The following is a 26,319-nucleotide window of genomic DNA, read 5'->3' as shown; positions in this document are numbered from 1 at the left end:
AAAAAATGGAAAATAATTATTCTGTACACATTCTACCAACTTTCCTATAGCACATACATGTGGCAAATCTTAAACATTAAAAAGTGGGAGAAGGTATAAGGCCTAGCCTAAACTTCACATGTTGTATCCAGCTTTTCTCATTTCTCTCTCACCATTGAAAGTGATGCTGCTTCTCCACTCCAAATGCTAACCAGGCCTGACCCTGGGTCGCTTCCAAGATCAGAAGAAATCAGATGTGTTCAGGGTAGTATGGCCAAGGTCAAGATTTTTTTTCACTAGCTCCTCATGGCCACCTTTGCTTCTTAGTTCCTTGACTACATTGTGGGTTGTACCAGGCACCAAAATAAGACAGTTGTTAAAAATTTATTTGGAAGGCAGAGTGACACATAAAGAGGGAGAAAATCAGAGAGAAAGAGATCTTCCATTTGCTGGATCACTTCCCAAATGGCTGCAACAGCCAGGCCTGGGTCGGGCTGAGACCAGGAGCCCAGAACTCCATCTGGGTCTCCAACATGGGTGTACTTTGGCTATCTTCTGCTGCCTTCCCAGGCACATTAGCAGGAAGCTGGACTAGAAGTAAACCAGACAGGACTTGAACTGGCACTCTGATACGGATGCTGGTGTCTCAGGCAGCGACTGAATCCACTGTACCACAATGCTGGCCCCAAGTAATTGTCTTCTCAAACTGTTTTTCTCTCAAATGATTGTTGCCATTTTTTTGTATGTGCACACACATACATACAACAAATGAGTAACACTGCTGTGTCGTTTCATTTGAGGCATGTGTCTTGTAAAACCACAAGATTCGATGGGTGATGATTCTATTTAAAGACTTTGTCTTTCAGCAGGAAGATTTTACTGAAACAAATGATACACTTGATCTTGCCTCGTCACCGTCCTGTTCACTACCTCCCTCATTTATTTCACAATGTCCAATGATGAGGATGAAGCAATGACTAAGACCAATGTTCCCCAAAAACAAGGGGGCCTATTTCTTAGAAGAGACAGATACACTCCATGCTATTCCTTTTCCTTCTCTCATTTGCTATATGGACAAGATATGTTCAACTCCTCTTGTTGTTTTAATAATTTGGAGTTAATGCCCTATCTTTTTCCATCAGGAAGTTTTTTTTCATACATATATGTGTCATATGTGTGTGTGTGTCCACAAAAAGATACATTGAACTTTTGTATCCTGGTCTCTCAATGTGACCTCTGTCTGGAAATAGTCTTTGCAGATGTAATCAAGTTGAGGTTATTAGGGTGGGCCCTAATCCAATATGACTAAGAAGAAAGAACTTTGAACATAAACTTGCACACAGAGAATACTATGTGAAAACAGAGACGCACAAGGAAAACGGCCATGTGACAACAGAGTAGAGACTGGAGTGATGCTGCCACCTGCCAAGGATGGCCTGGAGCCACCAGGAGCTGAAAGAGGCAGGGAGGATGCTCTCTAGAGAGCTCAAAAGAAGTATGATCCTGCCAGTACCTTGACTGTGGACATCTAGTCTCCAGAATAAAGCTCTAAAAATGTGCTATTATAAGTAACCAATTCTGTGGTGCTTGGACACAGCAGACCTAGCAAACTCACAGCACTGTAGTCAGGAATATTTGTCTCCTGAATGGCTGCCCTGTGAGCTTCCTTTCTCCCAGCAGGGCCCACTCTGCCTTAGGCCCTTTGTGGGCTTGCACACACCCTCCCCCCACTTCCTCCTCTCCCACCCAGTGAACACCTGACATGTCTGGTATGCACTGCCCTCCCTGACTTTCAGCAAGGATGTAGACTTTTCTCCTGAAGGTATCCTTGTGATACCTTTATTCACTTCAATCAGGAGTTAAACATCTAAGCCTTTTAAGACCAGATGGTAATAGCCTACTTGTCCTCTCTGAGATGTGACTGGAAGGTAATATTTCTGTATTAGGGCTATTCTTCTACCTAGAGCTGTTGCTGCCAACTCACCCTTTATTGCAAGAATAATGAATTCTAGCTCCAAACTTGATATCTGTGGTGACATGTACCATTCCATTCTTAGGATCTGGAGGGTTTTCACATGATTTGCCTACGAGAAAGAAGCAGAATGTTGGAACCAGGTAGAGTAATATGAGGGTTTTATTTGTTTGTTTAGTATAAAATGTCTCCACCTGACTGTCGCCACCTGATTGTCGCTTACTAACAAGCCAGTACAGTTTTGACAATTTCACAGGTTTTACCACTTTGAGAAAACTTCCCAGACAGCTTTAGGATCAACCACTCCTAAGTACCCCAAACACCTCCCTCCAATTCTGTCTTAGCTCTACCTTTTATACCTTCTCAAATGTGAAGGGCATTTTTGGCTCTGTATACTGCCAGTAGATTTCAATGTTCTCAAAGAATTTCTCCCCACTTAGTTATTCAAACACCATTTGAGTCTTTTTATATAATTTTTTTCCTTGTCTGGAGTGATTCATTATTTACAGAGATTTTTCCTTGCAAAAATTCCTTGAAACATTCTCATGAGATGAACATTTCATCCAATAATCAGGGTTGAGCCACAAGTCCAACATCTACATCTGTCTATCTTAATGTTTTTGGAAAAAGTTTCCTGTGTCCAAAATTTGAAAACAATGAAGACACTACAGGTGCTCTGACAGACATAGGAGAGGTCCAGCACAGACTACTCACGGGCACAGACGTCTTTGGGCCTTGACCAGACCAGATCTTCTAGACACTTAATAGAGAATGGCCTTCCCAAGTACCCAGCACGGCATTCGTACTTCAAAGATGTCCCAATGGGAAACTCAAATTCGTTGGTTTGGGTTTTCAGTTTGGCAAATTGAAAATGTTCCGGGGCTTTACAGTGACCTAGAGATCAAGAAATGAGGACTATGTGAGTGATCCCAAAGTGGCCAATGATTCTCACCCTTGCTGGATTTGAGGCCAGAAGAAAACAAATTTTTTAGTTATGGGCATATAATTTCCTTGTAGTTTTTGGAGGGAAAGTTCCATAAGCACATGGCCCTCAAGAAATATACCACCTGGAAGGCTAGTCTGCTATCTGGTCTTTCTGCTCACATCATTTAGGGCAAAGGTAGCTCCAGTTCAGTTTTTCACCTTTTTAGGGAGCCATGAAGCATGCCCCTTGCCACGTTCCACCATCCCTGTCTTTTTCCCTTGTAACTTCAACACATCAAAACTCTAACAGAGGGCTCAGCGCATAGATGCAAAATTCATTGTTTCTTGGTACAGGGAAGCTGCCACCAATTTTCTAGGTCTGATTCCCAAGCCAGCCCTTTAAACAAAGAGGAAACAAATAGCAACTCCTTAAAACAAAACAAGCAACAAAAACTAGAATCCTCATTATAAGGGAACATTTTGAATTAAATTCTGGCTTTAGATCAGTATCCCCATGGCTCATGAGCTCTAGGCCCAAGGATTAAAAGCTTACTTTGGATTCAAATAACCTGAGGTCAGAAAGGTATACAAGCTTGGAAAATAGGGATAATTTCTACTTGGTTTTAGCAAAACTATCTCTCTTGGCTTCTATTTCGGTGTCTTCCATCTTCCTTCTAATTATCTATTCAAGCAGTAAATGACGTACTAGAACTAATGCTGTGTGTGGACCATTCTCTGTGAGAAAATTTATGAACTTACTTCTCATTTCTTGACTATAACTGAATTTTTCTTATTTCTTATTTTCTTCAGGGAAACTTTATGTATCTGTATTACTCATTCTCTTTACATCTGAGAGCTGGAATGTTAGCTCTACTAGCTTCTGGTGCATGGAGTCCATCTCATGATAAAACCTGGCATCCCAGGGCAACTCACACATGACATCGGTGTGGCAGGTCTCCAGTCTGAAATACAGCTTAATCAAACTGGGGATGCAATCTGAGAATAGGGTTCTGATCCGAAAGTATCTACAACCTGAAGATTGCCTCACTCTGTTGATTCAGCAAAGCAGGCAAGGTGATATGTGTTTGTAAATGTGTACCCCATAAAGAAGCCGTAGTGTTGGAGAGGGATGGTGAGAGCAAAAATGGGTTCTCAGTGACTATTCCTTTTAGAATTGCTCTTCTCTCCCAGATTCCTGCAGTGGTCAGTGTGTTAAACCAGGCCTACGGTCTCTCCTACAATTTACTTCCTCTTTCCTGTCTCCCCTGCCTGAACGTGGGTGTCTTAGTGGGGGTTGGTGTCTTAGTCATCCTTCTCCAGAACTTAGAAAGACCCGATCTCTTTATCTTGCATTTTCCCTTTGCTTTCTCTCTCCACCAAATGGGAAGTCTTCAGAGGCTAAAGCAAATAACCTTCATTTTAATTCAGAATTTAGCTCAAGGAGGCCAAGGGAATCTTTGTGGCTTGTTGACAATGCAGTCCAGTTTTCAAAGAGAATGTACAGTGGTCTCTGGCCAAATATGTTAATACAGAGATTTTGCCTGGTCTGTGCCTCAACTCCAAAACCTGTGAAGATGCTTAACTTATGCTAAGATTCATGGAGACTTGTTTGTAATTCCTATGACTGGCAACAATGTTCTTTCTAACTAAGGACCTTCGCACCATCTGCCATCTTGACCCTTCTAGCATTCCCTCCAGCAGCAAAGGATATCAGAAACTTCTGTGTTGCCCTCTTCTAGAACCATTTATTACTAACTTGGTGTTTGTGTCAAGGGAACACATAACTAAATACCAGACTGTAATTATAGGCATGCAGAGGGTCTGGTTTAGATATTCTGAGTCCATCTGGGATGTGCAAAATTGTGCACTAACCTGGACGTCCACAGCGAGGGGCGGGGCCGCTCCAAATCCCATTCCCTTGACCATCGCTCATGCAATGGATGGTGCTCTCCCCCATGAGGCTGAGGGTCAGCCCTCCGTCGGGGTGGGGGTCACATGTGTAAGTTACTGCTCTTCCAAAGGGAAAGACTTCCAACGGCTTCCCTGTGTGTCTCCCGTTGAGGATGGCCGGAGGACTCGGACAAAAGATTTCTGGAAAGTAGATGGGTTTCATCAAGAGACTTTACCGGGGGATTCTGCAATCATAGGATGCTACGACTGGTGCCACTTAAACAATGATAAGGAGATAAAAGTACACATGAGGCCTTTAATGAGATGGACTAAATAAGATCTCAATCAAAGTTGTTGCAAAAGTACAAAAGAAATGTGCCTATCCTGAATCTTCCAGATCGTTACATTTTTTAAAATTGAGTATCAAAACATTTAAAGAAGAAATAGAGTCATTCATTCATTCAGCAACTATTGATTGAGCACTTAATCCGTGTGAGCAATTCAACAGGACCCTGGTGACAAGGCGGAAAAGAGCAAAGACAAGGTCTTTGTCCTTCAGAGAATTTACATTCTTTTTTTTTTTTGACAGGCAGAGTGGACAGTGAGAGAGAGAGACAGAGAGAAAGGTCTTCCTTTGCTGTTGGTTCACCCTCCAATGGCCGCCGCGGCTGGCACGCCGCACTGATCCGATGGCAGGAACCAGGTGCCTTTCCTGGTCTCCCATGGGGTACAGGGCCCAAGCACTTGGGCCATCCTCCACTGCACTCCCTGGCCACAGCAGAGAGCTGGCCTGCAAGAGGGGCAACCGGGACAGAATCCAGCGCCCCGACCAGGACTAGAACCCGGTGTGCCGGCGCCGCCAGGTGTAGGATTAGCCTAGTGAGCTGCGGCGCCGGCCAGAATTTACATTCTTGTACCACTCATCTTAAATAGTTGAAGCCTTTCCTCGACAACTTATTGATATTGATCATCAATCTTGATCTCAATGATGACTATTTTTTTTTTTTTGACAGGTAGAGTTACAGACAGTGAGAGAGAGAGAGACAGAGAGAAAGGTTTTCTTTCCGTTGGTTCACTCCCCAAATGGCCGCTATGGCCAGTGCCATGCTGATCCGAAGCCAGGAGCCAGGTGCTTCCTCCTGGTCTCCCATGCAGGTGCAGGGCACAAGGACTTGGGCCATCCTCCACTGCCCTCCCGGGCCACAGCAGAGAGCTGGACTGGAAGAGGAGCAACCGGGACTAGAACCTGGCGCCCATATGGGGTGCCGGCGCCGGAGGCAGAGGATTAGCCAAGTGAGCCACGGCGCCAGCCCCAAATCTCAATGATGACTATTAAAATGAATTGAAATATGCACAGTCATAGTAAAAAAAACTAAATGGATTCAGATTGCTTTGCTTTTCAAAATTTCTGGGTCTGTGTATGATTTATTTTCTCTTACTTTCTGCAAGATTTCAAGTTGTTCTTTCTGTTTTCTGAATATCAGTGTAGAACAGTCCCTTCCTCACTTCTGATTGACATTTATAATTAGGCTTGGCATTTGGAAGAAGCTGCTTAAGCAAGTAAGCATTGCGAAAAGACAGAAAGCGTGGGTAGTACAATCAATAACTGAGCTCTCACGCATGACACTCCAACAGCCACTGTCGTGTTGCTTCAAGGAAGGGAGAAAGGGGAAAGGAAAAGAAAGAGTAAAAGAAAAAATTTGTCAAAGCTTCGCATTTTCTAATCTCTCTTGTCCTGGTGGCAAACCACACTGACTGTGTCACGTAGAACACATAATTCCAAACAGACTCAGCTGACGGTCCCCAAGCCAGGAGGTGCACACAGTGAATCACAACAAGGTGCTATTAAAATAAGCAATTTCTATCAGCCATTCAGACTAGAAAATAGAAGAAGCAAAACAACAGAGGCCATGGATCAAAATACTAAACTAATCAAGGAGAGGGATGGGCCTGAAATGATATTCCTCTACTCACGCTCACATACAGGAACACTGCTATTCCAATGGCCTTCCATCCCAACCAAGACACAATGACTGGAAGAACTGCCTTTTAATCGGAACCTAAAAAAGAAAATGGCCATGAATAGGCAAGTTGTTTTGGTCAAAGTGCCATTCAATTTGCAGTCTGAGACTCAGCCAAAAACTCAGGATTTTGAGAATCCGAAACCAGCAGGTGGCAGAGTCCTTTTGGGAAAATCACAGCCTCTGGGAAGGGAACAACACAGAATAGTAAAGCACAGTGACTTGGTCACACGGTTGTCCTGGCTTGGCTGAGGAAGACAGCCATGGTGCAGCTGCCATCTCCCTGACCTTGGACTCAGTGTCACTGCTCATACCATCAGGAATCTGGTAAACTCATTCACTGTCATCGCTGAAGACCTGGGCAATATCCCCCTAATGGGATGTTAGACAAGCAAGGGAAACAGCTCCCAGCTTGGACTGGAAAAGCAGAGAGCAATCGGAAAGAGGACAGAGGCTGTTCTTTAGTCTCTACGTTCGCGTTGGCTGTGAAGAGGGCTCAGAACAACAAGGTGGGCTGGTGAAGAGTAAGTGAATATTCTAGGGGAAAAGGGAAAGAAGTGACACAACCACTTTTTATGAAATCATCTAAAATTTGCAATGTACATTGGGCCCTAAATCTTATCAGGTGCTGGTATTTGGTGGCTGCCGAGGATTCCTTGGAACATTCTGAGAGCAGGAGCTTTGTTGCCCATGGTTGATAGTTCCCAGGCAGAGTTACGCACACTGTGAAAAGTGCTAAATTCAAAAAACCAAGGCAATAACCTCTTCTAGAATATTAGCACCAGCCACCATGATCCCATTTCAGAGTCCAAGGCCCATTACTAACCATGTGATATATGATTGGGGTGTTTCGAAGTTTATTCTTGGGGCTGACACTGTGGCATAACAGGTAAAGCTGCCGCCTGCAGTGCCGGCATCCCATATGGGCACCGGTTCAAGTCCCGGCTGCTCTTCTTCTGATCCAGCTCTCTGTTATGGCCTGGGAAAGCAGTAGAAGATGGCCCAAGTCCTTGGGCCCCTGCACCCGCATGGGAGACCTGGAAGAATCTCCAGACTCCTGGCTTTGGATTGGTGTAACTCCAGCTGTTGTAGCCATTTGGGGACTGAACTAGAGGAGGGAAGACTCCCCTCCCCCTCCCCCCGCCTCTATCTGCCTCTGCCTCTCTGTAACTCTGTCTTTGAAATAAATAAATAAATAAATAAATAAATAAATCTTTTTAAAAAATAGTTCATTTGTCCCTTACTCTTACTTACTATAAGCCCTTCAAAAAGTTAATCTCCCTGAACATTTAGATTTATTTATTTATTTATTTGAATGGCAGGCATGTGCACATGCACATAAACACACACACACACAGAGGAAGAGGGAGAAGGGGAGGGAGAGAGAGAGAGAGTATTGATCTTTCATCTGCTGGTTTACTCCCCAGATGGCTGCAATAGCCTGGCTAAAGCCAGTAACTCCATCAGGGTCTCCCATGTGGGTAGCAGGAACCCAATTACTTGAGCCGTCACCTGCTGCTTCCCAGGGTGCACATTAGCAGGAAGCTGGATTGGAAGAAGAGACGGGACTCAAAGCTAAGCACTCGGATATGGGATTCAAGCATCCCAGGCAGTGGCTTAACCCTGTGTGCTCTGTTTGCCTCTGAGTATTTTTTAAGGCCACATAAAACCTTCCCTTTTTGAAAAACCTCTAACCTTAATATCAATGCCCTGTTAGTCAGGCAAGCCCACACTCACCCTTCCTCACAGACAAAGGACACTTTGGCTCCAAGCTGGAGATTAAGTGGAAATAACACACGGCCATTAGGGAGTTGGTCCAGGAAGTAATCACAAGATTTCACTAGGAGGGAAAGAAAAACAAGGAGAAGTGACAGTGGTACGTGGAGAATAAGGGCACAAGCTGACAACGCCAGGCGAGTGTTCAGGCACCTGCACATGTCGGGGCTGCGGGGCTCCAGGTTCCCTGTGGTGTGCAGCGCAGGGAAGCAGCCCCTCTGAGGTCATAGCCAGGCTCACAGCTGTAGGTCACTTCCTGTCCAGGGGAGAAGACGTCCTTGTTGCTCTGGGTGTGCTCCCCATGCAGGATTTCTGGAGGTGGCTGACACACTGGGGAAAGAGAACCAAAGGACTATTAATTGTGTGAAATTAACTTCTCTTCAAAGAGGATAATTACAGATCTACATGTAAAAGAAAATTTAGTAGACTACCACCCTTATTTTACTGATGACAAAACACACACACACATGCACACACACACACACACACGGTCTCTTTAAAAGCCACAACAGTGGTACATGTAGAAAACTGACTAGAACCAAGGTATCCTTAGTTCACTGATTTCCATATGAAGAACTCATGTATACAATAGAGTGCATGGCAGATGGTTCTCTCTAGAATACTTCCAATTTCTGTTCCCCCAGTAAAAAAAAAAAAAAAAAAAAAAAAAGAAAAGAAAGAAAATTGTTAGGACTGATGGAGCAATAAGTCTTCATGCTTCCTTTTCAGGAAGTATCACCAATGTGCAGTTCCACACCTGAGGAGTGCCCATGCCTGTGTCATTAGTGGATTCCCCATCACCTGCCAAACCCTGAGCACACAGGTTCATGTATCTATTCACACCTCCTTTCAAGTCCTCTCTCAGTGGCCATCTGGCTCCAGTTGGTGGGGAATTTGTTTCCTTCCATGCTCTATAGAACCAGGTGCTCCTCAGCTACCCACTTCATTGCAGTGAGAAGATGGGCAAGCACTGAACAAGCTCTTCTGAAAACCCCACCATCATCAGCATGAGAATGCACGGCATACGGAATGTTGTTCCTGAGTCTCTTTTAATACAATCGGTTTGAACTCAGAGAACCAGAATGTATTTGGGTCTCAAGAAAATTATATAAAAGCATTGTAAAATAAAAATAAGTCATTTTACTTCGGCTTTGGGCAGGTTAGTTCCCATCTCTGGACTGTTTTCTGCCTAGTGTGAAATGGAGATTGGCCTAGAGTAACTGAGTTCCTAAGGAATTTAAAAATATTCTGAAGTGTAGAATCCATTTTCAGGGCTCAACACCCCAGCATTTCCCTAGACAAATAAAATACACTGTGATGTGATATTCAAGTGCTGTACTAGTTGACTGACAGCTGGCCCCCCTGCCTCACACTTCTATATGCTCCTTTGACTGCTAGGGGTGGAAGTATGGAAACTACAGTTGCTTGCCTTTCTTGGCAGCTGGGCTGTGGCTCCTTCTACTAGTTGAAGGCATATACAGCACATTAAAAGGCTGGCAGATGACAGCAACCATTCTGTTATGAGGGGTGGCTTGGGCAGTCATAGCTGTCAGCTGCAGCAACTTTAATTCTAGCAGTGCCAATGACTTTGGCTTCAGCAACATCAGCTATGTTCTGGCAGCAGCAGCGGTGGCCGGGGCTGGTCCTTTCAGCAGTGAGCACAGGGTGCTGTGCACCAGACCTGGAGCAATAGCCGTTCTGGCAACTCTGCCATCCTCCATTTGCTCTTTCTGTCCTTCCAAAGTCTTTCCAGCCTATTACCTGCATTAAATCCCTCATTCCTTGAAGAATCGAGGGTAGCTCAGGTTTCCTGATGGGCCCAAGCTCTGAAGTCAGGCAGATTTGGGTTCCAGTCTTCAGTCTGCAAGTTAGTGTTGGTTTCATCCAAGTTATCTAACCTCTCTAAGACTCACTTTCTCTGTAAAACATGAAAAGAATGATAACCGCCTAGTGGTTTGGTTTTAAGGGTAAAATGAACATGTAGTCTGTATTGTAGTTCCTGGTTGGAGGACTCATTCATTGCATATGTGCAATGTATGCAATTATCATGCTCACAGGTAAGACACTGGAGGCTGCAGACAGGGATTTGGGCAGAGACCTGTTTATTGGAATCTCGAGGAAACATCATACTCCTTGCCCACCTTTGGCTTTGCTTCTCAATTTGAACACATGTGCATACGCACACACACACACACACACCCTCTCGATTTCATGTTCTCTCCCAAGAAAGTTCACTCATCTGACCTTCTCACCACCCACTTCTCCCATAGAACAAACACTGATCTCACCTGCAACAAGTCGCACCATTTGGAGCCCCTCCAAGGCCCCAGTGAGACTCACCCCTGGAGCAGTGCGGCAGCTCGGGTTCCCATTTGTTTAAGGCTTTGCACCGCACTTGGCTGGGTCCTTGCATGACGAAGCCAGGCTGACACTTCAACTCCACGATTTCAGTTAAGGAAAACAAGTTCTTGAGCTCAGATACAATGACTGCATTTTCCACGTCTGGAGGTGTACATTTATTAGGTTCAACGCACTGAGGAGGGGGGCTGCTCCAGACGCCAACCTGATCATCATTGCTGGTACAATATATGGAGGGCTCCCCGATGAGGTCAAACAGCTTTTTCCGGCTCTTTCCAACATTGCAGGAATAGGTCACTACTGTTCCATATGGAAAATCTTCTTTATCAAAGCTGTGGAAATTTCCATTGGCAATGGCTGGGGGTGGCTTACAAGAAATACCTGGGAAAAGGGAAAAGCAGATTAAATACCAGTGAATTTTAAATAACAAGGAAGAAAAAATCTAAGAAGGCACTAAACTATTGTTATTTTAAAGTTTATTTATTTGCATTTATTCAAAAGGCAGAGAGAGATCCTCTATCTGCCGGTTCACTCCCCAAATACCCACAATAGCCAGGACTGGGCCAGGCCTAAACCAGAAGCCAGGAATTCTGTGGGTGGCAAGCACCCAAGTACCTGGACCATCATCTGCTGCCTCTCAGGTGTGCATTAGCAGGAAACTGCATGGGATATGGAGGTGGGACTCAGTCCCAGGCATTCTGATATGGGATGCAGACATCCAAGTGGTGGCTTGATCCACTGAACCACAACAGTAATTATTTGATTTTTGCTAACACATAGGTATGTTTTCACAAAGTTGTAACTTAGGTGGTCATGTTAGCATGTGTGTCTTCCTTCCCTATTTATATTATTTCCCACAAACATATGCATTTATTAACATAATCCACATTCTCTGAATTTTTTAAAAATTAATTTCTTTATTTATTTGAAAGACAGAATTATGGAGAGAGAAGGGGACAGAGAGATAGATCTTCCATCTGCTGTTTTACTCCCCAGATTGTCATAATGACTGTGGCTGGGCCAGGTTGAAGCTAAGAGCCAGGAGCTTCATCTGGGTCTCCCATGTGGGTGCAGGAGCCCTAGCACTTGCACCATCTTCTGCTGCTTTTCTTAGGCCATTAGTAGGGAGCTGGATTGGAAATGGAGCAGCCATATGGGATGCTGGCATTGCAGGCAGCAACTTAACCTGTTACACCAAAATGGTGGCCTCCATTTTTTTATTTTTAAATAGCACTTTGATTAGATTATTCTAGAGTTCACACGGTTTTCCTCTACTCTTTTCTACTTGCTTTTTATTTATTTATTTTTTTATTTTTTGACAGGCAGAGTGGAGAGTGAGAGAGAGAGACAGAGAGAAAGGTCTTCCTTTGCCATTGGTTCACCCTCCAATGGCCGCCGCGGCCGGCGCATCGTGCTGATCCGATGGCAGGAGCCAGGTACTTATCCTGGTCTCCCATGGGGTGCAGGGCCCAAGCACTTGGGCCATCCTCCACTGCACTCCCAGGCCACAGCAGAGAGCTGGCCTGGAAGAGGGGCAACCGGGACAGAATCCGGCGCCCCGACCGGGACTAGAACCCGGTGTGCTGGTGCCGCAGGCGGAGGATTAGCCTAGTGAGCCGCGGCGCCGGCCTCTACTTGCTGTCTTAATTTTCTTTTGCTGTTATTAACTGAGTATAGGTTTATTTTTTAAAAAAAAGAAGAAACTTCACTAAAAGGTAAATGATAAGGAGAGAAACTACAAATACACAGCAGTGGGAAACAGAATTTGAATATATTTGAACACATGAGAATAGTTATGATACTGAAGAAAACTCTAAATAACACAAATGAAAACAAAAATTGGCAATATTCACCTATGACGATGTTGAAAGTTAGTATTGACTAAGAAACTTGTAAGAATGGAAAAAGAACTCATTGATAAGTTCTATCAAACTTTTAAGTAAGATATATCTCCAAATATAATTTCAAGTTTGATATCATAACATGATGGCTATGTAAAAGCAATCACATATTAGTCTACAAAGCCTATAAATAATTTTAAAATGCAGTAGTATATCATTGTTGTTATATTGCTATAAAATAGCAGTGAACAACTTTCCACCAAAATCTCATAATACTTGAAACTAAATAATTAAAATTCTTAAGGAGATCAGCTGCCACACTTCTCTCTCCCCACAGAAAGACTATAAATGCTGGAAAGTTTAAAAATATATATCAGAGATCTAATAAAATAGTTAAGCCAATATGGGCCAAGATGTGGGAGAAGATGAAAATTTAGGCAAGAGTTGGCTGCTTTCCCCTTGGGAATGGGGAGCTGACTAGGAATGGGGAAATGTAATGTGTGTAGACGTTCAAGTCTCACAAGTCAAAGGACAAAAATTGGAGCCCAAGGCCTGCCAATTATGGAAGCTCTGTTAATATCTTCTGATGTTTACAGAGACCACAGGGAGCTCGGTCATGGAAGTCAAATTTAATTGAAAGTAAACTGACTACCTCAACAAGTGGAGCTGTTCTTCAACTATTGTAGATGGTTCAGAAAAATCAGAGCTCTGAGAGTGAATTAAAGCATGCTAGACTGCCAGTGTCCTCTAGTGCCAGACAGAAACAAAACAAAATCCCTCTGGAAGAAAGGAGGTATCAAGACCTCGAAATTATTTCTCTGGACAAATTTTCAGATAGTGCTCGCATCCTCAGCACATATATTAAAACTGGAATGATACAGAGAAAATTAGCATGACTTCTACGCAAGGATGACATGCAAATTCTTGAAGCATTCCTGATTTTTAAAAAAATTCAAAGATAGTGCCTGATATACAATTAAAGGTAACCAGAGACTTGAAGAGATAGCATGAAAAAAAAATCAGCACAATCTTCAGATATTGGAATTTTCACTCACAGATTTAAAATAACCATGTTTACTTGTTCAAGGACGTAATACACAAAACTGAAACTTTAGGTAGGAACTTAGAGACTATTAAAAAGAGCAAAGAAAATTTGGAAAGGAACTAAATATATACTTCAGATTTATAAAATATAATCACTGAAATTAAGAATTTGGATAGGATTAACAGCAGGTTAGGCACAGTTGAAGAAAAATCAGTAAACTGAAAGCTAGAACAGGAAGAAGTATACAGAAAAATGCACAAAGAGACAAAAGGACCAAAATACTAATAAAGAAACTTATGGGGGAGAAGGATATGTTTAAGTCAAGTCCCACAATGAGAAGACAGAGAGAATGGAGCATAAACAACTTTTTAAAAATAAAAAATTAAGAATTCTCCAAGACTGACGAAACCCATCATCAAATCATAGATTCAAGAAACCATATAAATGGAAGTATTTGTGTATAATATAAATACAAATAAGTCTCTCCCTTGACACATCATGATATAAAATCAAGTACAGTAATTTTTTTTCAACTTTTATTTAATAGGTATAAATTTCCAAAGTACAACTTTTGGATTATAGTGGCTTTTCCTCCCATAACCTCCCTCCCACCCGCAACCATCCCATCTCCCACTCCCTCTCCCATCCCATTCTTCATCAAGATTCATTTTCAATTATCTTTATATACAGAAGATCAACTTAGTATATACTAAGTAAAGATTTCAACATACTATACTGTACCCACACAGATACACAAAGTATAGAGGACTGTTTGAGTAGCAGTTTTACCATTAATTCGCATAGTACAACACATTAAGGACAGAGATCCTACGTGGGGAGTAGGTGCAGAGTTGACTCCCGTTGTTGATTTAACAATTGACACTCTTATTTATGACGTCAGTAATCACCCAAGGCTCTTGTCATGAGATGCTAAGGCTATGGAAGCCTCTTGAGTTCACAAACTCTGATCTTATTTAGGCAAGGCCATAGTCAAAGTGGAAGTTCTCTCCTCCCTTCAGAGAAACATACCTCCTTCTCTGATGGCCCATTCTTTCCACTGGGATGTCACTCACAGAGATCTTTCATTTAGGTAATTTTTTTTTTTTTTTTTGCCACATTGTCTTGGCTTTCTATGCCTGAGAAACTCTCATAGGCTTTTTAGTTGGATCTGAATGCCTTAAGGACTGATTCTGAAACCAGAGTGTTGTTTAGGACATTTGCCATTCTGTGAGTCTGCTGTGTATCCCACTTCCTATGTTGGATCATTCTCACCTTTTTAATTCTATCAGTTATTATTAGCAGTCACTAGTCTTGTTTATGTGATCCCTTTGACAATTAATCCTATCATTAGGATCAATTATGAACTTAAACTGATCACTTTGACTAGTGAGATAGCATTGGTACATGCCACCTTGATGGGATTGAATTGGAATCCCCTGGCACATTTCTAACTCTACCATTAGGGGTAAGTCCGAGTGAGCATATGCCAAACTGTACATCTCCTCCCTCTCTTATTCCCACTCATATTTCACAAGGATCACTTGTCAATTAAATTTAAATGCCTAAGAATAATTGTGTGTTAATTAAAAGAGTTCAACCAATGGTATTAAATAGAACAAAAAAAAATACTAAAAGGAATAAAGTAGTAAGTTGTTCCTTGACAGTCAGGACAAGGGCTGATCAAGTCATTGTTTCTCATAGTGTCAGTTTCACTTCTACAGGTTTCCTTTTAGGTGCTTGGTTAGTTGTCACAGATCAGAGAGAACATATGATATTTGTCCCTTTGAGACTGGCCTATATCACTCAGCATGATGTTTTCCAGATTCCTCCATTTTGTTGCAAATGACCAGATTTTATTGTTTTTTTTTTTTTAACTGCTGTATTCTATAGAGTACATATCCCATAATTTCTTTATCTAGTCTTCTGTTGATGGGCATTTAGGTTGATTCCTTGTCTTAGCTATTGTGAATTGAGCTGCAATAAACATTGTGGTGCTCCCTGTTAGGAATTTGGAAAACATTATGCTGAGTGAAATAAGCCAATCCCAAAGGGACAAATACCACTTGTTCTCCTCAATAGGACTAAGAACCAAAGGGATCACATACACAAGACTAGTGTCTGCAAATACTAGCTGATAGAATCAAAAAGGGAGAGAATGATCCAACATGGGAAGTGAGATACACAGCAGACCCATAGAATGGCAGATGTCCTAAACAGCACTCTGGCCTCAGAATCAGCCCTTAAGGCATTCGGATCCGGCTGAAAAGCCCATGAGAGTATTTCAGGCATGGAAAGCCAAGACACTCTGGGGGAAAAAAAATGAAAAATCTCTGCGAGTGAGATCCCAGTGGAAAGAACGGGTCATCAAAGAAGGAGGTACCTTTCTCTGAAGGGAGGAGAGAACTTCCACTTTGACCATGGCCTTGTCTAAATATGATCAGAGTCGGCGAACTCAGGGGTCTTCCATAGCCTTGGCAGCTCATGACAAGAGCCTAGGGTGATTACTGATGCCATAAACAAGAGTGTCAATTTGTTAAGTCAACAACAGGAGTCACTGTGCACTTACTCCTCATGTAGGATCTCTGTCCTTAGTGTGCTGTACATTGAGATTTAATGCTATAATTAGTACTCAAACAGTATTTTTCACTTTATGTTTCTGTGTGGGAGCAAACTGTTGAAATCTTTAATGTATGCTAAACTGATCTTCTGTATATAAAGAGAAACGAAAATGAATCTTGATGTGAATGGAAGGGGAGAGGGATTGGGAAAGGGGAGGGTTGCGAGTGGGAGGGACGTTATGGGGGGGGAAGCCATTGTAATCCATAAGCTGTACTTTGGAAATTTATATTCATTAAATAAAAGTTTAAAAAAAAAAGTAAAATATCTAAAATATGGAAAAAAATTGAGGTGCAGACAGCTCTTTTATTTGCCAATTTAATTTCCTTTGGGTAAATTCCAAAGAATGGGATGGCTGGGTCATGTGGTAGGGCTATATTCAGGTTTCTGATGAATCTCCAAACTGTCTTCCATAGTGGCTTTACCAGTTAGCATTTCATGTGTCTGTTGGCCATTTGGATTTCCTCTTTTGAAAAATGTCTATTGAGGTCCTTGGCCCATCTCTTAAGTGGGCTGTTTGTTTTGTTGTTGTGGAGTTTCTTGATCTCTTTGTAGATTCTGGTTAATAATCCTCTATCGGTTGCAAAATTTGCAAATATTTTTCCCACTCTGTTGGTTGTCTCTTCACTTTCCTGATTGTTTCTTTTGCAGTACAGAAACTTCTCAATTTGATGTAATCCCGATTGTTAATTTTGGTTTTGACTGCCTGTGCCTCCGGGGTCTTTTCTCAGAAATCTTTGCCTGTGCCTATATCTTGGCAGGGTTTCTCCAATGTTCTCTAATAATTTGATGGTGTCGGGTCATAGATTTAGATCTTTAATCCATGTTGAGTGGATTTTTGTGTAAGGTATAAGGTAGGGGTCTTGCTTCATGCTTCTGCACGTGGAAATCCAGTTTTCCTAGCACCACTTGTTGAATAGACTGTCCTTGCTCCAGGAATTGGTTTTAGATCCTTGACCAAATATAAGTTGGCTGTAGATGTTTGGGTTGATTTCTGGTGTTTCAATTCTGTTCCATTGGTCTATCCATCTGTTTCTGTACCAGTACCATGCTGTTTTTGAATATAACTGCCCTGTAGTATGTCTTAAAATCTGGTATTGTGATGCCTCCGGCTTTGTTTTTGTTGTACAAGATTGCTTTAGCTATTCGAGGTCTCCTGTGCCTCTATATGAATTTTAGCATCATTTTTTCTAGATCTGAGAAGAATGTCTGGTATTTTGATTGGTATCACATTGAATCTATAAATTGCTTTTGGGAGAATGGACATTTTGATGATATTGATTCTTCCAATCCATGAGCATGGAAGATTTTTCCATTTTTTGGTATCCTCTTCTATTTATTTAAAGTTTTGTAATTCTCATCGTAGAAATCTTTGACATCGTTGGTTAAGTTTATTCCAAGATATTTGATTGTTTTTGTAGCTATTGTGAATGGGGTTGATCTTAGAAGTTCTTTCTCAGCCGTGGCATTGTCTGTGTATACAAAGGCTGTTGATTTTTGTGCATTGCTTTTATATCCTGCTACTTTGCAAAACTCTTCTATGAGTTCCAATAGTCTCTTAGTAGAGTTCTTTGGATCCCCTAAATAAAGAATCATATCATCTGCAAAGAGGGATAGTTTGACTTCCTCCTTCCCAATTTGTATCCATTTAATTTCTTTTTCTTGCCTAATGGCTCCAGCTAAAACTTCCAGTACTATATTGAATCGCAATGATGAGAGTGGGCATCCCTGCCTGGTACCAGATCTCAGTGGAAATGCTTCCAACTTTTCCCCATTCAATATGATGCTGGCCGTGGGTTTTTCATAAATTGCCTTGATTGTGTTGAGGAATGTTCCTTCTATTCCCAATTTACTTAGAGTTTTCATCATGAAAGGGTGTTGTATTTTATCAAATGCTTTCTCTGCAGGTAGGAGTGGTATAGTAAAGATGGTGCAATATTTCATTGCACTACTCAGGATGGCATGCAATTTAAAACTTACGGATTATTTATGTGTGAATTTTCTCATTTAGTATTTTTCTTCTTTTTAAAATAGTATTTAAGGTATAAAAACTTTATGCATTTCATATACACAGATTTAAGAACACAGTGGTTCTTCCCACCCTACTCTCTCACCCATGTTCCCACCCTTCTTCCTCCTCACTCTCCTATTCCCACTCTTGATTTTTACAAAGGTCTATTTTCAGTATATGTTATACTCATAAGATGAACCCTACACTAAGTAAAGAGCTCAAAAAATAGTATGAAGAAAAAGAGCACTGAGCCACAGTTGACTTCAGGTCAACTGACACCATGGACAGCAACATTGAGGCTATGAGGGACACTACTGTGTTTAGGAGGGATGCCAAGGTAATAGAGAGGGGCAAGAATTCCCTACAAGGGAAATATAAATAAATAAATGTTTTTAGGAAAACAACAATAATCTCTTGTGAAATACCAAGTATGTGTAAAAGTATGGCAATAAGAAGGAAAAGGTGGGAAGAAATAAATGTAGTTACACTGGGTTCTTGTGTTCTTAAAAGTATAATTGAAATCAGATTAAAATAAATCAAAGATATATACTGTCATCTTTGATTAACCGTTAAGGAATAAGAAAGTAAAGTATAGGCCAGCACTGTGGCTCAATAGGCCAATCCTCCGTCTGTGGCGCCGGCACCCCAGGTTCTAGTCCTGGTCGGGGTGCCGGATTCTGTCCCGGTTGCTCCTCTTCCAGTCCAGCTCTCTGCTGTGGCCCAGGAGTGCAGTGGAGGATGGCCCAAGTGCCTGGGCCCTGCACCCGCATGGGAGACCAGGATAAGCACCTGGCTCCTGGCTTCGGATCAGTGCAGTGCACCGGCCGCAGCGTGCTGGCCGCAGCGGCCATTGGAGGGTGAACCAACGGCAAAGGAAGACCTTTCTCTCTGTCTCTCTCTCTCTCTCACTGTCCACTCTTCCTGTCAAAAAAATAAAAATAAAAAATAAAAAAAGAAAGTAAAGTATAACTTAAAAACTATTGGGAAGAAAATATGCAATAGTAAAATACTTGATTAATTTAAAATGTGAGAAATGAGGACTGAAAGAACAAAAAATGAGAAAATAGAAAAAAGTAACCAGGTTTTAGGCTTATACCAACTACATCAGTAATCAAATTAAACTTACATGTTCTTTTTTTTTCTTTTTTTTTTCTTTTTTTTTTTTTTTTTTTTTTTTTTTTGACAGGCAGAGTGGACAGTGAGAGAGAGAGACAGAGAGAAAGGTCTTCCTTTGCCGTTGGTTCACCCTCCAATGGCCGCCGCGGCTGGCGCGCTGCGGCCGGCGCACCGCGCTGATCCGATGGCAGGAGCCAGGAGCCAGGTGCTTTTCCTGGTCTCCCATGGGGTGCAGGGCCCAAGCACCTGGGCCATCCTCCACTGCACTCCCTGGCCACAGCAGAGGGCTGGCCTGGAAGAGGGGCAACCGGGACAGAATCTGGCGCCCCGACCGGGACTAGAACCCGGTGTGCCGGCGCCGCTAGGCGGAGGATTAGCCTACTGAGCCGCGGCGCCGGCCTAAACTTACATGTTCTAAATGCCCCAGTTGAAAACAAAGATTTTTGGACTGAATAAAACAACAGAATCTGACTAGATGATACTTGGAAGAGACAAGCTTTAAATATAAAATGGCCAAAAGCAACAGTGTTGTGTGTGTGCGTGTGTGTGTGTGTGTGTGTGTAATATAAAAACAAAGAACAGGGGCCGGCACTGTGGTGAAGCAGGTAAGGCCACCGCCTGCGGTACCAGTATTCCAAATGGGCACCAGTTCGGGACCCGGCTGCTCTACTTCCAATCCAGCTCTCTGCTATGGCCTGGGAAAGCAGTAGAGGATGGCCTTAGTCCTTGGGTTCCTGAACACGCGTTGGGGAACCCAGAGGAAGCTCCTGGCTCCTGGCTTCAGATTGGCGCAGCTCTGTCCATTGCGGCCATTTCAGGGGGGAAGACTTCTCTCTCTGCCTCTGCCTCAGCCTCACCATGACTCTGCCTTTCAAATAAATAAATAAATCTTTAAAAAATGAAAAATAAAATGATAGAGGAGTTAACTAAAATTAAATAAGAAAACAAAGAACAGCAACAAAAAAAGGAACGTTGGTATAGCTATATTAATAACAATGAAGATTTTTAAGGCAAGTAGTGTGAGAGGTAAAGAGAGAATTTCATTATGAAAAAAGAGGCAATTCAGCAGGAAGGTACAATAAACCAAAATTTTATTGCATGTAATAACATAGGTTTAAAATACATGAAGTAAAATTGCTATAACTGAAAAGACAGACAAATCCATAGTCATCATTCAAGTTTGTAGTGGGTTAAATGGTGACTCCTCCCCAACCCAACACATTTGAGGAGGCCAGATAATCTGAATGCCCAAATAGGACGAGGTGATTAAAAGAAAAGCAAATTATAATCCAATATCAACACAATTTTCCAGACAAAATGTTAGGAAATTCAATCCAACTATTTTTGAAGTATGATACCAAGATCAAAGTGGGGCTTATGTTGGCTCACTTAAAAATTTTAAACAAACCTTACAACGCTAGAACAAAAGAGACTGGCAAACACACACATACCCCTCACACAGGATAATCATATATAACACATCATGATCACGATGTGTTTCTTCTAGGAATTCCGATTTAGTTTGCCTCTAAAAGATCAAGCAATATATAACCTTAAAAGTAAAGGAGAAACAGGGGCAGCAGTTTGAGTTCCTGCTGCTGCATCAGCTCCCTGCTCATGTGCCTGGGAAAGCATCGAAAGATGGCCTGTTTGTGCTCCTGCCACCCATGTGGGAGACCTGGATGGAGTTCATGGCTCCTGGCTTCAACCTGGCACAGCCTTGGCAGTTGCAGTCATTTAGGGAATGAACTAGAATATCTTGATTTCTCTCTCTCTCTCCCTCTCTCTAATTGCCTTTCAAATAAATAAATCTTGGGCCGGTGCCGTGGCTCACTAGGCTAATCCTCCGCCTTGCGGCGCCGGCACACAGGGTTCTAGTCCCGGTCGGGGCGCCGGATTCTGTCCCGGTTGCCCCTCTTCCAGGCCAGCTCTCTGCTGTAGCCAGGGAGTGCAGTGGAGGATGGCCCAGGTGCTTGGGCCCTGCACCCCATGGGAGACCAGGAAAAGCACCTGGCTCCTGGCTCCTGCCATCGGATCAGCGCGGTGCGCCGGCCGCAGCGCGCCAGCCGCGGCGGCCATTGGAGGGTGAACCAACGGCAAAAGGAAGACCTTTCTCTCTGTCTCTCTCTCTCTCTCACTATCCACTCTGCCTGTAAAAAAAAAAAAATAAATAAATAAATAAATAAATAAATCTTTTTAAAAAAGGAGAAACAGATGATTATATCAATATGTACAGGGATAAATTAGAATATACATTCATAATAAATCATTTAGCAATCTTTTATAAAAGATTTATTTAATTTATTTGAAAGGCAGACTTACAGAGAGAAGGAAGAGACAGAGAAAAAGAGATATTCCATTAGCTGGTTCACTTCCCAGATTGCCACAATGGTCAAGGCTGGGCCAGACCAAAGCAAGGAGCCAAGAGCTTCATCTAGGTTTCCCATGTGGGTGCAGAAGCCCAAGCACTTGGGCCACCTTCTGCTGCTTCCTCAGGCGCATTAGCAGGGAGCTGGATGGGAAGTAGAGCAGCCAGGAATGGAACCATTACGTGTATGGCTGGCAGGAATTGCAGGTTGTGGCTTAACCTGCTATGCCACAGTGCTGGCTCCTCATTTAGCAAATTAAAAATTAAGGGAAATTTTCTTAATCTGATAAAGGATATCTTACAAAAAACCTGTGCTAAACATCATGTTTTATGATGACAATTAAAAACCTAATATCATCTCTTCTATTTGACATTGTATTGGAGGTTTTGGCCAATACAATAAAGCGTAAGAAATAAATAAAAGATCCAAGAAAGGAAAAGATTTTTAAAATTGATATAATTCAAAGATGACTACATAGCAAATTCAAAATAATATGCAGATCAATAATTTAATTTATAAGTAAATTTAGCAAGATTTCTGAGGTCCAAGATCAAACAAGTTCATGTCTAAGGAGTAAACAATTAGAGAAAGAAAATTAAAAAATGATATCTAGTAGCAAATATAATAAAAGATGTAGAAGACATCTATAAGACAGATTAGCAAATATTTCTGAGAGGAGGAATATATCATATTTGTAAATCTAAAATTCAAAAATACAAATCTCTGCAAATTTTTCTACTGAGTTGATGGAAACCCAGTACAAACTCACGTAGGATTCTTTTTGTGGAAATTGACAAGGTGATTCTAAATTTCATATGGAGACACAGCCAAGAATCACCAAGTAAGTCTTGAAAAAACACATAATTAGAGGTTATGTGCCACCAAATATCAAATCTTGGTATAATGCTATAGTAAGTAAAATAAGGTTGTCATTAGAGCAATGGAACAGAACTTCTCTGGAATAAGACAAATATATAGCGTCACCTAACTCATGATCACAGTGACATTGCACTACAGTATGAAGGAAATAGTCTTTCAAGTATTTAGTATTAGATCAAATGCCTGCCCTCAGTATAGCACAGTGCTGGGTCCTCCACAGCTTCATGAAACTTGACGCGTATCAATTTTAAAGGTCTTTACTAGTTTTCCTAGCAGAAAGATTATTATACCAAAGACGGTAGAACCATGTAATTCCAAGTTAACTGATATAAAAAATAAGGGTTAAAGGATCTTATGCATTTAAGAGCCCAGATTTAGAAAAGCTATATTCCAGGATAAGGAAGAACTTAAGGAAACGTTGCCAAGAACACCTCAGGAACATCTGACAGCATGACTGCTGTCTTCAGCTTCCTGGAGGACAGACTCTACAAAAGGAATTCAACAAATATTCCTATAGTTCCTAAGGAAAATTAGACTCTACTAATGAAAAATAATATAAACTTATTTCAGCTCACTCTCACAGATTGGCGTTTCACTGTCCCAGGCAACACCGTCACTTGAGAGGAGGCATTCAGCATAGGGTTGGCCAATGAGCCGATACCTAGGCAGAAAGAATAAAGCACATTATCATCTAAATACCAGGCAATCTGCCTGCTTCCACTGCTGATTCCCAGAGATTACAGACTTGGAAATTTCAGAAGGAGATTTTCCACTTTTCATAAACTGCAGATCTTCTTGATTTTCTTCATGCTTTTTCACCTGGATGGGGTTTCTCTTCTGTATTATGACATTTTTTTGTATAACCTAAGGGAAATTATAGTTATTTCCTACAAGTCTCACTTTTTAAAAGCTATTCAAGTTTCTTGAGTGCAAACTCTCTCTCACATACACACACACACACCCACAAATACACCCACACACATTCATGCACATATTCATACTATAGGTATTTCCTCTGCCTTGTAAGAATTAATGTGTGAATTCATGAGTGAATGTTTTATTAATGACACTCATCAAACTGGAACCAGAGGAAATCCAAGTTGACCAAAGAGAGTTGAATGTTTATATTTGATCCTTAAAATGTTAAAGTCAACAATTCTCAGTTAGAACGCTACAAACTCTTCAAAGTGTGCCATACATTTTAGAAACTTGTAATATTCATTTTACCTGAGATCATATACATATTTCATTAGATTGAGACCCAAGCTTGTCATTTTTGGAGGGTGCAGTAATATAAATGGTACTGTTTTTACTTTCCAATTCCACTTGCTCCTTGCTGGCATATAGGAAAGAACAGCTATGCAGTTTTATATACGCACAGATTCATGCACCTACCACTACCATAAGAACCAGAGCAACTTTCTGTGAGGATAATGAGTAGTCCTTGTGTGATCACACCCCCCTTGTTTCTCTTCATTGCCAGTGCTCCACCCCCATTCTTTATCTCTGACAGCCATAATCGGATCCTCCATTTCTACAACTTTGTCATTTTGAAAATGTTGTATAAATAGAATCATACAGTATGTAACCTTATGGATTAGCTTTTTTTCTTTCAGTGTAATCCCCTGAAGATTCATTTAAGTTATTCTTGTATAAATATTCTTCATCCTTGATGTTGACTTGCATTCCTTGGTATGCATCTACCATAGTTCACTTAACCATTACCTATTGAAGGACACCTGGGAAATTTCCAGTTACTGACTATTATGAGTAAAGCTACTATGAAGATTCTACACAGTTACTTTGGCAAACATAAATTTTCATTTCTGTAGGAAATTTCTGGTTCTTTAGTAACTGTATATTTAGTTTTAAAGAAATTATCACAGCGTGAGGTGGTATTTTGCTCTAATATGTATTTCTTTGGTGACTAAGGATAAGTATTTTTCACTGCTTATTGGTCCTTTGTAGCTTTTCTTTGGAGAAATGTCTATTCAAGTCTTTGCCAATTGTTAAATTGGTTCGTCTTTACACTGTGGAGTTGTAAGAGCTCCTTCTATATTCTGGATATGAGAACTTTATAAATCTATTATTTGCAAATACTTTCTGTCTTATGGGTTGTCTTTCCACCTTCTTGATCGTGTCCTTTGAAGAACAAAATTTTCGTTACTGTTTTGAAGGGCAATTTACCGATTTCTCCTTTGATGTCTTGTGTGGCAGAACAAATTTAGGCAGTCTCCTCCAACAAGCTTAGCTGATCACATTACGAGTAAGGTTGAGGCTCTGCCTCTACTATGTGCTGCCTTAGGACAAGCACTGATGATAGAGTCATACCCTTTGAGCACTTTGTGCTTAGCAGTTTCAAACACTCTGCTATGGGGCAAATTGGGTCCACAAAAGTGTATGTTAAGATGTAACCCTCAGTCCCTGTCCATGTGATCTCATCGGGAAATAGGTCTGACCTGAGGTGTAACTAAAAGGAAATATTTTTGTATTATAGTTGTTTCTGAACCAAGAGGTATTGCTGCCAACTCACCCTTTATTGCAAGAATAATTAATTCTGGACCCAAACTGGATGTTTGAGACTATGTGCACCATGCCATTAATAGGGTCTGGAGGATTTTCACATGATTTGCCTATGGGGAAGAAACAGAATGTTGGAACCAGGTAGAATAATATGATCTTTTTTGTTGTTATTGTTTTAATTTTGATACATAAAGGCCGCACCTGACTGCTGCTTACCGGAAAGCTTATGCAGCTGTGATGATTTCACAGATTTTGCAACCTTGAGGAACTCACCGGACAGTCGTAGGGCCAGGTGCTAGCTAGCATCCCTTTCCAAAAGATCTTCCCGCCTGTCCTGTCTCATCCTTCCACTGCTCAGAAAAATGCTAAATTTCATTTGTCACTGAAGTTTTATGCTTTGTAACTCAGAGTCTGGTTACTCATTTTCAAGTTATTCAACACACGTTTTCTTTCCTTCTGAATCAATTGGTACTTAGTTCTAGTTATGAAAATGGGTTACCCCTAGGAAATGGGGATTTTCCTTCCATCATGCCTTGTGGTAGTCATCTCTCATGAAATTAACTTATAGGAAGGTTCCAGGAACTCAAAGCACAAGCGAGACATGATTTATAAGAACAAACATTACAATATTGGGCAAAGTTATTAAGTCATATGTGTCTTACTCGTAAAATTTGAAGAAATTGAATCAGACCTTACAATGCATGACCTGCAGAAAGGAATTTCTAATCCAGAGCTACTCAGCTACTCACGTTTACACTGGTCTTCTACCTTTGTCCAGACCGCGTTTTCTTGGCAGGTGATAGAGAACCGCCTCTTGATGTAACCGGGACGACATTCATACTTCAGAGTTGTCCCAATGGGAAACTCAGACTCCTCCGTTGGATTTGTAGGCTTGGCAAAAGGAAACTGTGGGGCCTTGCATTGACCTTGGGATCAAGACCACAGCAATGTCAAGGTTAACAGAGAAGCTTCTACTGCATTTCCTCTTTCATAATGGTA

The 26,319-nt window shown here is 41.6% G+C and overlaps 1 protein-coding gene, 1 long non-coding RNA gene and 1 other non-coding gene across 7 annotated transcripts in view; 2 read left to right on the top strand and 1 right to left on the bottom strand.

Moving 5' to 3' along the window:
* LOC103350988 (uncharacterized) overlaps positions 1–26,319 on the top strand; it is a 185,713-nt gene that overhangs the window by 65,728 nt on the left and 93,666 nt on the right. The window lies entirely within an intron of this gene.
* The window catches only part of CR1 (complement C3b/C4b receptor 1 (Knops blood group)), a 101,478-nt gene that overhangs the window by 65,633 nt on the left and 9,526 nt on the right, over positions 1–26,319 (bottom strand). For 2 of the 3 annotated variants that reach the window (XM_070055211.1, XM_017347820.3), the window contains exons 2-11: positions 26,070–26,246; positions 25,331–25,430; positions 23,373–23,458; positions 10,903–11,301; positions 8,716–8,892; positions 8,524–8,626; positions 6,740–6,825; positions 4,748–4,966; positions 2,666–2,845; positions 1,964–2,063 (exon numbers count right to left, since the gene is read on the bottom strand). In XM_070055211.1, the coding sequence (XP_069911312.1) occupies positions 1,964–2,063; positions 2,666–2,845; positions 4,748–4,966; positions 6,740–6,825; positions 8,524–8,626; positions 8,716–8,892; positions 10,903–11,301; positions 23,373–23,458; positions 25,331–25,430; positions 26,070–26,246 (1,627 nt within the window). Of the gene's footprint in view, positions 1–1,963; positions 2,064–2,665; positions 2,846–4,747; positions 4,967–6,739; positions 6,826–8,523; positions 8,627–8,715; positions 8,893–10,902; positions 11,302–23,372; positions 23,459–25,330; positions 25,431–26,069; positions 26,247–26,319 lie in introns of those variants that run through there. The other variant, XM_070055212.1, reaches the window with a different exon arrangement.
* On the top strand, positions 13,599–13,705 carry LOC127483608 (U6 spliceosomal RNA). Its single transcript, XR_007910049.2, has one exon. It is a non-coding gene; the product is annotated as a U6 spliceosomal RNA (small nuclear RNA).

Source organism: Oryctolagus cuniculus, chromosome 13 (assembly GCF_964237555.1).
Source record: "Oryctolagus cuniculus chromosome 13, mOryCun1.1, whole genome shotgun sequence".
In the NCBI taxonomy this organism is placed as follows: Eukaryota; Metazoa; Chordata; class Mammalia; order Lagomorpha; family Leporidae; genus Oryctolagus; species Oryctolagus cuniculus.
Note: the sequence above shows the minus strand (reverse complement) of the source record. Positions and strands in the feature narration are given on the sequence as shown.